Source organism: Salmo salar, chromosome 04 (genome assembly GCF_965601325.2).
Source record: "Salmo salar chromosome 04, fSalSal1, whole genome shotgun sequence".
Lineage (NCBI taxonomy): Eukaryota > Metazoa > Chordata > Actinopteri > Salmoniformes > Salmonidae > Salmo > Salmo salar.
Window position 1 is genome coordinate 49,442,276 of NC_138294.1, and position 11,078 is coordinate 49,453,353.

General features: G+C 42.6%; 1 protein-coding gene across 1 annotated transcript; it reads left to right on the top strand.

Annotated features, from left to right (window-relative positions):
* The first annotated feature begins 6,855 nt into the window (after positions 1 to 6,855).
* Positions 6,856 to 11,078, top strand: LOC106603193 (V-set and immunoglobulin domain-containing protein 1). Its single transcript, XM_014196517.3, has 7 exons — positions 6,856 to 7,099; positions 7,299 to 7,462; positions 8,441 to 8,645; positions 9,878 to 10,036; positions 10,145 to 10,261; positions 10,371 to 10,506; positions 10,609 to 11,078. Exons 1-7 carry the CDS (start codon positions 7,039 to 7,041, stop codon positions 10,757 to 10,759), a joined length of 993 nt encoding a protein of 330 aa, XP_014051992.1. The 5' UTR covers positions 6,856 to 7,038; the 3' UTR covers positions 10,760 to 11,078.

An 11,078-nucleotide genomic window follows, 5' to 3' on the forward strand; every position in this document is an offset into this window, starting at 1 on the left:
AGAGGGGTCTTTGAAATATTTCCTCTTCCTCATCAGACTCATCGTGGTGTCTTTAGATTGATGACCTGTCGATCATCTTATACCCAGGCACAAAGGTGTAAGATAGTACATGCCATAGGAGAGGTTCTGGATGCCCTGGATGGGCTAGGTGGCCTCTGGCTGGGAGGCCCCAGGAGCCTCAGTCTTTATCTCCAGGTCACCCTGTCCGTGTCCATACCCATCGCTGGAGGAGACGACTTGGGTCTCATGAATGATAAACTCCTGTTCAAAACAGTTAACGATGTGTCATTTCTGAACAGAATTCCAAATTGAGTATTCATGATTAATCTAGGCCTTAATGTAATGTAAAATATTAAACTACTGTGTAATGTCAAACTTCAAACTACTGTGAGACCCCCTTTAGGCTTTCCTGTAATACAAATGTTGATACACTGTAGTTGTAATTTCAAATCCGGATGCAAAATAAAAATGTATTTAACATCTTATCCATCGCCAAACGTTGTTGAGAGACTTTTCGGTTCATTTTTTGTTTACATTTCTCAAAAAGGCAGACTGATAATGTTTTCCAATGTGCTTCAAATATCAAAAGTTGTCTTTCTGAATGCTGAGGATAACTTTGGAAAGGTCTAGAGCATTTCCATAGCAAAGATGATTAGAGCACTGTGACAAACCATGAATGCGGTAAATGAGTCAATGGAAAGCAGAGGTTCCATCGACCAGACTGGCGCACATTCAACAAATCTAACAAAGTGGATGTACGTCAAATCCGTCATGATTTATATATTGTAACAGGCCCACAATGTGGTTACTTAAGTCCGATTTGGATACGTTTGGCTGAAGTTGTCCCTTTTCAGGTTTAGAAGAAGTGACTACTAAATGCTAACTCCCATTTGTATAAGATGGTTAGCATAGCAACCATACATAAATCGATGGTGGTAGTCAAAGTCCTTTTTACCTGTAATGCAGTTGATTGGTGGCAATGACATGAACATGTACTGGGGTTGACATCCATTCAAGTATTATACTCCGATTTTCACCTCAACTTAGTGAGAAATACACATTTAAACAATAGCCAAAATGTAGGCTAATTTTGCTGGGGGCCAATGAGGAGAGTCAGGATCTTTCCACCACAGCCCTTTCCCCCAACATGTTTCCATGGCAATTCCATTGTTTTGGTCGAGTTCGATTGACCTCTTTACCGCATCTATGGCCAACGTAAATTACTTGCATGTTGGGTTTTTAGATACTCTCAGGGTTCATTGGAATCATGACCATGTCCTGAAAATAAATAAAAAACTACGACAACCAAAGAGAGAAGTCAGACAACAGATAATGTTGGGAAGGATGTCGTTCTGAGTTCTTTGATCTCATTGGTGACAAAATGTTATTGTAATCGTTGGGCATTAAAATGTAACTTCCAACAACAACATTGTCTTCATCCCTCACTCTTTCTCTGCCTATGTAGGTAATATGTCACATTCAGTGCAAAGCACCGTATGGTTGCTGTGGATGCATACTTGAGTTTCAGTTTGCATGAACTAGATGAGCTAGCAGGGCCACACCAGTAAGGCCCTAGAGATTTCAATGATTAACCTGTATGTTTTCTTTCTCTTTCGTGTGTGTGTGTTTAGTCATGCCGTTTGATAAGGTTTTATTCACCATGGCCACATTTCATTTTCATAAACCCAGCAGAACTATAACATGGACATGCTTTGCTCTGACATTTCTGGTGCTCTTTCAGATGATTCTTTTAATGCATCCTAATGATGGTCATGGTATGACACCTTGGCAGACGTACAGTACCAGTCAAAAGTTTGGACACACCTACTCATTCAAGGGTTTTTCTTTGTTTTTACTATTTTCTACATTGTAGTGAAGGCATCAAAACTATGAAATAACACATATGGAATCACGTAGTAACCAAAAAAGTGTTAAACAAATGAAAATGTATTTTAGATTTTAGATTCTTCAAAGTATCCACCTTTTGCCTTGATGACAGCTTTGCAAACTCGCGGCACTCTCTCACGAGGAAGCATTCACGAGGAATGCTTTTCCAACAGTCTTGAAGGAGTTCCCACATATGCTGAGCACTTGTTGGCTGCTTTTCCTTCACTCTGCGGTCCAACTCATCCCAAACCATCTCAAATCAAATCAAATTGTCTTTGTCACATGTGCTGAATACAACAGGTGTAGACATTACAGTGAAATGCTTACTTACAAGCCCTTAACCAAATTTGCAGTTTTAAGAAAAATAAGTGGTAAGTAAAAAATAGATAAGTAAAAAATAGAAAATAAAAGTGACAAATAATTTAACAGCAGCAGTAAAATAACAATAGCGAGGCTATATACTGGGGGTACCGGTACAGAGTCAACGTGCGGGGACACCAGTTAGTCGAGGTAATTGAGGTAATATGCACATGTAGGTAGAGTTAAAGTGACTATGCATAGTTAATACACAGGGAGTAGCAGCAGCGTAAAAGGGGGGGGGGGGGGGGGGGGGGGGTCTGGGTAGCCCTTTGATTAGCTGTTAAGAAGCCTTTTGGACCTACTAGAATAGGGTGGCTGGAGTCTTTGACAATTTTTAGGGCCTTCCTCTGACACCGCCTGGTATAGAGGTCCTGGATGGCAGGAAGCTTGGCCCCAGTGATGTACTGGGCCGTACGCACTACCCTCTGTAGTGCCTTGAAGTCAGAGGCTGAGCAGTTGCCATACCAGGTAGTGATGCAACCAGTCATGGTGCTCTCGATGGTGTAGCTGTAGAACCTTTGCCAAATCTTTTCAGTCTCCTGCAGGGGAAAAGGCTTTGTGGTGCTCTCTTCAGGACTGTCTTAGTGTTTGGACCATGACATTTGTTGGTGATGTGGACACCAAGGAACTTGAAGGTCTCAACCTGCTCCACTACAGCTCTGTCTATGAGAATGGGGGTGTGTTCGGTACTCCCTTTCCTGTAGTCCACAATCATCTCCTTTGTCTTGATCACGTTGAGGAAGAGGTTGTTGTCCTGGCACCACACGGCCAGGTCTCTGACCTCCTCCCTATAGGCTGTCTCATCGTTGTCGGTGATCAGGCCTACCACTGTTGTGAAATCGTCAAACTTGATGATGGTGTTGGAGTCGTGTATGGCCATGCAGTCATGAGTGAACAGGGAGTACAGGAGGGGACTGAGCATGCACCCCTGGGCACCCGTGTTGACGATCAGCGTGGTAGATATGTTGTTACCTACCTTTACCACCTGGGGGTGGCCCGTCAAGAAGTCCAGAATCCAGTTGCAGAGGGAGGCGTTTAGTCACAGGGTCCTTAGCTTAGTGATGAGCTTTGAGGGCACTATGGTGTTGAACGCTGAGCTGTAGTCAATGAATCGCATTCTCATATAGGTGTTCCTTTTGTACAGGTGGGAAAGGGCAGTGTTGAGTGCAATAGAGATTGCATCATCTGTGGATCTGTTGGGGCGGTATGCAAATTGGAGTGGGTCTAAAGTTTCTGGGATAATGGTGTTGATGTGAGCCATCACCAGCCTTTCAAAGCACTTCATGGCTACAGACGTGAGTGCTACGGGTCGGTAGTCATTTAGGTAGGTTACCTTAGCGTTCTTGGGCATAGGGATTATTGTGGTCTGCTTGAAACATGTTGGTATTACAGACTCAGTCAGGGACAGGTTGAAAATGTCAGTGAAGGCACTTGCCAGTTGGTCAACGCATGCTCTGAGTACACGTCGTGGTAATCCGTCTGGCCCTGCGGCCTTGTGAATGTTGACCTGTTTAAAGGTCTTACTCACATCGGCTATGGAGAGCGTGATCACACAGTTATCCGGAACTGCTGATGCTCTCATGTATGTTTCAGTGTTACTTGCCTCGAAGCGAGCAAAGAAGTAATTTAGCTCGTCTGGTAGGCTCGTGTCTTTGGGCAGCTCACAGCTGTGCTTCCCTTTGTAGTCTTTAATAGTTTGCAAGCCCTGCCACATCCGTCGAGCGTCGGAGCCGGTGTAGCACAATTCAATCATAGTCCTGTATTGATGCTTTGCCTGTTTGATGGTTCGTCGGAGGGCATAGCGGGATTTCTTATAAGCTTCCGGGTTAGAGTCCCACTCCTTGAAAGCGGCAGCTCTACCCTTTAGCTCAGTGTTGATGTTGCCTGTAATCCATATGGTCACTGTGGGGACGACGTCATCGATGCATTTATTGATGAAGCCAGTGACTGATGTGATGTACTCCTCAATGCCATCGGAAGAATCCCAGAACATATTCCATTCTGTGCTAGCAAAACAGTCCTGTAGCTTAGCATCTGCTTCATTTGACCACTTCTAATTGACCGAGTTACTGGTGCTTCCTGCTTTAATTTTAGCTTGTAAGCAGGAATCAGGAGGATAGAGTTATGGTCAGATTTGCCTAATGGAGGGCGAGGTAGAGCTTTGTATGTGTCTCTGCGTGGAGTAAATGTGGTCCAGAGTTTTTTTCCCTCTGGTTGCACATTTAACATGCTGGTAGAAATGAGGTAAAATGGATTTAAGTTTCTCTGCATTAAAGTCCCCGGCCACTAGGAGCACCGCCTCTGGAAGAGTGTTTCCCTGTTTGCTTATGGCCTTATACAGCTCACTGACTGTGGCCCACATTGGTTTGTGGTGGTAAATAGACAGCTACGAAGAATATAGATGAAAACTCTCTTGGTAAATAGTGTGGTCTATAGCTTATCATGAGATTCTCGACCTCAGGCGAGCAAAACCTTGAGACTTCCTTAGATTTCGTGCACAAGCTGTTGTTTACAAATACACATAGACCGCCACCCCTTGTCTTATAGTACAAATGGTTACGGGACCGTAAACCGGCAGCCATCTCCTCCGGCGCCATTATTATCAATTTGATTGAGGTCTGATGATTATGGAGGCCAGGTCATCTGATGCAGCACTCCATCACTCTCCTTGGTCAAATAGCCCTTACACAGCCTGGAGGTGTGTTTTGGGTCATTGTCCTGTTGAAAAACAAATGATAGTCCCACTAAGCACAAACCAGATGGGATGGCGTATCGCTGCAGAATGCTGTGGTAGCCATGCTGGTTAAGTGTGCCTTGAATTCTAAATAAATCACAGACAGTGTCACCAGCAAAGCACCCCCACACCATCCCACTTACACCTCCATGCTTCACGATGGGAACCACACATGAGGAGATCATCCGTTCACCTACTCTGCGTCTCACAAAGACATGGCGGTTGGAAGCAAAAATCTCAAATTTGGAATCAGACCAAAGGACAGATTTACACCAGTCTAATGTCCATTGCTCGTGTTTCTTGGCCCAAGCAAGTCTCTTATTATTATTGGTGTCCTTTAGTAGTGGTTTCTTTGCAGCAATTCGACCATGAAGGCTTGATTCATGCAGTCTCCTCTGAACAGTTGATGTTGGGATGTGACTGTTACTTGAACTCTGTGAAGCAGTTATTTGGGGTGCAATCTGAGGTGCAGTTAACTCTAATGCATTTATCCTCCGCAGCAGAGGTAACTCTGGGTCTTCCTTTCCTGTGGCGGTCCTCATGAGAGCCAGTTTCATCATAGGGCTTGATGGTTTTTGCAACTGTACTTGAAGAAACTTTCAAAGTTCTTGACATTTTTCGCATTGACTGACCTTCATGTAAGTAATGATGGACTGTCATTTCTCTTTGCTTTTTTGAGTTGTTTTTACCATAATATGGACTTGATCTTTTACCAAATAGGGCTATCTTCTGTATACCACACCGAGCTTGTCACAACACAACTGATTGGCTCAAACGCATTAAGAAGGAAAGAAATTACACAAATTAACAAGGCACACCTGTTAATTGAAATGCATTGCAGGTGACTACCTCATGAAGCTGAGAGTGTGCCAAGAGTGTGCAAAGCTGTCTTCAAGCAAAGGGTGGCTACTTTGAAGAATCTCAAATATAAAATATTTTTGATTTGTTTAACACTTTTTTGGTTACTACATGATTCCATATGTGTTATTTCATAGTTTTGAGGTCTTCACTATTATTCTACAATGTAGAAATAGTAAAAATAAAGAAAAACCCTTGAATGGGTAGGTGTGTCCAAATTTTTGATGGGAACTGTATAGGAGCTCTGTGCCCAATGACTTGATTTCCTCCCACTCCCCTTCCTCAATACCACCTCCATTCTCCACATCTCCCTCTACATCCCCCTTCCCCGTTTTCCCTCTGACAGTTTAGTCACTGCTGATCAACATTTCCACATCATTCATTTCTTATGTCACTTTATTGTAATTATGCACAAATAATTATATATCATTCATTGTCCCCCCTACCGCCGTGTCGATCACTTAGCACGAGCAGAGTGACACAGGCAAAACTGGCTTTTATAACTCAGCGGCAGTGCCAGGGAGTGAACTCCCCAAAGATAAGCAGAGTATTGTAGTGCTCTGGCTCACACTTCCTCAGGGCAGGTGATAAAGACCAAGTAGAGATTACATTACATTAATTCCTTTTTCAGAAGCCCTGACCCAGAATGAATTACAAGGTACATTTAGAGCATAGAAGAGGGAAAGATGAGCATCAGCCCAAATACTAAATAATGAATTACTGGAACAGTCACTGTCAATACATAGTGGGCCGTTGGAATAAGGTTAACAGACAGAATCAAAAAGGTATACTGTACTGTGTAGTGTACAACTGATGGTGTAAAGTGCAAAAACATCAATTAAATTGTGCTATATATCCTTTAGCACAGACATCATGGCCTGCCTGTAAGTCTAAACATTGACGTATGAACAAATAGCGGTAATTTGGAAATGCAAATCAGATTTTTGAAAGAAAACAGTCAGAGAGTGTTCCCGCCCAGTCTAGGTGATATGGCAAACATGGCTGTGCAAACATCCCCATGATACCTAGAGGCACAAAAACAGCCTGACCACTACTACAGAGTGTCACCACGGGCTAATACAGTACACTCTGCCTGGCCGTTGCCCTTTACTCATTAGTTGATAGCTAAGGACTGAGAAAGGTGAGGCCTTTTCAGGTACTGCTACGATAACACTCTCGACTGGCTTATTGAACGACACATGAACATTTCCTTTAAAATGTCACCTACACTGAGAATGGCGATGCTGTTCAGCATGATGGGTGAGTAACTATGTGTTCCTGTATTATACCTTTTAAAAACAGTAGTGATGAAGGATTGTGTACCTACTGTATATATCTTGGCCTTACACATCGGAGTGTGACATATTTGAGATTAAAGGATCATGTCCAAGCAGAGGAAAACACTCATAAAAAGTCAAACAAATATGATGTTTTTTATAACAGTCTTCTTTTTTTCTAGGATGTGGGCATTTAATCACAGTGACGGTTCCCGAGAAATTTGTGAACGTGACAAATGGTGAAAGTGCTCTTCTCCAGTGCACGTTTGTTACCACCGTGCAGAACACGAGCGGCATCATCATCCAGTGGAGTTTTGTTGCCAAAACCTCCATTATGCCACAGCAGGTATGTAGGCTGATGTTACTATGTCCTATGTTGCCACATGGTCACACTCCCTCTGCGTCCTCAATGTCACCTGGACCGTTTTACACACCTAGTGCGCCAAAGGATATTGTTCTGTTCATGGACAAGAGTGCTAAAGGCAATGTTATCGTACTTACAGGGATTTACAAAGACGTCTGAATTTGAAAGTGTGTGATCAAACTGCTTTCAGGTATACATGGAAACGTAGGAGAGTCATTGCAGTTGATGGGCATGCTGTTGATTAATATGAGGTTCCACGAGGATGATTTGATTTGTTTTATTATTACAGTGTCATGCATCTTCTGGATGCCCACATGGGCATATAAGACACTGTATTTTCTGTAGCAAAATAAAATAATTATGTCTATATGTGCACACATACATATACAGTGTATAAACATACGTTCATACAGCAGTGAAAAACAAAACAAAAACATTTCAAATATACAACTGATCTTGTCTTCCAAGCTGGAGATACAATTTGCAACCAGGAATACTTCTTTCCTAAATAACCACTCAAGTATTTCTAGTTCAGAACAGTTCCTGATATCTTTGCAACATTTTATCAAACAGTATAGCTCTCAAATAATCATATAAAGTACAATAAAATAAAAGTGCAGTTCATTCTGGACCTCCCCAAGGCAGATACTACTCAATATGGTGCTTGCTCTTGAGCGCCCATTTTGTGACACACCTTGGAACGACAGAAAAAAGCACAGTCACCAGAGCACAAGTGGCTCCCTGCCCTCTTACCAGAGGCAGTGTTACAATAGAGCAAAACCTCAGACTTCACGTCACACAGTCTTCTTACTAACACTTGGAGTTGCTCCAACTTTTCTGCCATATTGTAACTTTCTTCTGTAGAATGAGTAGGTCTCTGAAATATCAGCACGAAATCTGTTGGTTGTCCAGTGATTGTTTTTATGTAAGCTCTAAGACATTTTTGCTGTTACTTTCTAGGTGTATTACTCTCAGGCAGGAGAGGACATTATTTCTAAACCGTATGAAGGCAGGTTGAAGGCTCCCACCTATCCAACTACTAGCAATGCCTCAATAACAATAAGCAACATGCAAGTGTCAGATGCAGGGGCCTACACCTGCGAAGTCCACAACTTCCCTGATGTCAATGGGAAGACTGAGGCCACTATCATTGTCAACATTCTTGGTAAGTTCTGTTTTTACATTTGGTCAAATGCTTTGAAATTAGTCATGGTTCACTTCATAAATGAATACAATGATGTCACATGTAATAATTGAATAGTAACATAAATCTTCTTCCCATTTCAGTGTCACCACAACACACGAGCAGATCTATGAAATAGTTACACTGTTTTTCCTAGTCTGACTTTGGTGATCGTTGAATTACATGCCTTCTGTGATTCCACTCATCCACAGAGTTACCAGGCCAACCTTGCAGGCCTCAGTGTCCACAGTAGTTTCCATGGGAACTGGAGCAGACTAGTATCTTCATTGTCAGTGTCAGAAATTAGAACAGGAACACAGCAGTACAAGACCGCCTCCCGACATGTCTCGTACTCCTCAGGAATAGACTGGAGAGACACATGACTATTTTAGATGAAATGAATGATTCCCAGTTCGATAAAGCAGAGAGGTTGTAGTGAAGCATTATGGGGAAGGTAATACACGGTATTCAGTCCTACCATGGAAATGGTCTTGGCCTTTTATTTTTCATGCTGTGTTTATATACACATTTGATTGTACCAATGGCTGCTCATCTTACAAATATATCATCGTCTTAATTGGTCATGTCTGTTGTATAAATTCTTCATTTTAGTCACCGTAAACCCTGCCGGTATCATTGTGTACAGTACAATGCCACCTTTGTCACCATTGCAAAGCATAAGAGACACTCAGGGCGATGACATCATCTTTACTAGACTGCTGATGTATGACCGTACCACTGTAACGACTCGTTTCAAGCCCTGGCATTCAGTGTTCTGCATTCCAACGGCAACGGTACCTACGACGAGACCAAATCCTGAGTGTTAAAAACCCCAAGTAGGAGCAGCGCGCTGGCCTACAGTTGAATTTGTAGTTGACAGTGTTCTGCTGTGTATAGTGTATAATGTACAGATTCATCATTGATCGCTCATGAACTGCCCTTTTTCTACCTGTATTTATTGCATATGTTCTTTGTCTGATAATATATTTATCTATGAATAGAGCCGCAACCAAAATGTCCCCACAGGGATAATAAAGTCATTATTTTAAATAGCTAGCTACTGGTCCAGGGCAAAGTGTTGACTTTTATGTCTAACTTGGCTATCACCTTTGGGCACTTTCTCTGATTGTCGGTAGTTGGATCAACTGGCAGCTTGCAGCATGTTACGTAAGCTTAACTCTTGCTCTCTCTCTCTCTATTACATGGTCTGTAAGAGGGGCCATCTATGCCCTTCTGTGCTGTCCATGGTAATGTGGAGTCTGGTCACCTGGTTACCCTCACCTGCCACAGTGAGCGGGGAAGCCCCACCCCCACCTATACCTGGATCAGAGTGGATCAGGACAAGACCAAGACACCTGTAATGGGGAACACTGGTGGGTTGCCATACTGTTCCTCTGTAACACACATTCCCCATCACTCTGTTGTTCTCTGATTCATTAGAATGCTTTTGCTAGACTTGTGTTCTTTCTCTTTCTTTTCAGATCCGACAATAGGATCCTTGTATTTCAGAAACATATCCCAGTTTGAGTTTGGAGAGTATCGTTGCAGTGCCTCTAACGCTGTAGGATCTGCTACTTGCACTGTGGAGCTCAACCATGGTATGGGTAATATATACGTATGCTGTTGTTTTGACTTTTATTGAACGTGGCTATATAATCTTTAAACACACTGTTGTAACTATACTTACCAATAACCCCCCATTAACAGAGTTAAGAGACGGGGCCATTGCTGGTGCTGTCATTGGAGCACTACTTGGAGCGGTCCTTATTATCCTTATCGTCTGGTACATGACACACTCCATGAAGAAGCAGAAACATAAGGCTGCAAAGGCAACAGAGATGCAGTGAGTGATTATGATTTGTGCTGCACTTTTAACTCATTGACAATAATACAATTAAAATGTGTGGTGCAGTGTTTAACCTACAGTTTCTCTTTCCCCCGCCAGAGCCATCCCTAAGAGTTCAGCCACAGTGGCGTATGAAGGCGTCCCTACCAGTGGGAGTGGCCATCAAGCCTATGTGACCTCCGGAGGGGTTCCCATGGCAACAAACAGCCACGTCCATTCTGACGCTGACGGAGAGAAGGCCGAAGCTTAGCAGAGGCCTGACACACGTCTGGGGTGACATCACTGCTCTGAAAAACAATGCTCCACTGGAGTTAGTGTTTTTGTATAATGTTTTTTTTAATTCACAATTTAAGTAATGGTTCATATTTGTTTTATGTGATATAAGGAATTCCAATTATCTTGATTTCACAAAAAAAAAAATGCAAATCACTCTACACCCTGATTAATGTGGTAATCCACCCATTCCCTGACAAAATGTTTATTCCCATTTCATATTCATTGTGACAATCTAACCAATGCTCATCTATGCTTTCTGGAAGAAGAAAAAATACAAATGTAATTTTGCATAA

Coding starts and splice junctions, on each gene's coding strand:
- LOC106603193 (XM_014196517.3), top strand. CDS start 7,039: ATGAACATTTCCTTTAAAATGTCACCTACACTGAGAATGGCGATGCTG. Junction 7,463..8,440: donor CCTCCATTATGCCACAGCAG/GTATGTAGGCTG, acceptor GTTACTTTCTAG/GTGTATTACTCTCAGGCAGG. Junction 10,037..10,144: donor ACCTGTAATGGGGAACACTG/GTGGGTTGCCAT, acceptor CTTTCTTTTCAG/ATCCGACAATAGGATCCTTG.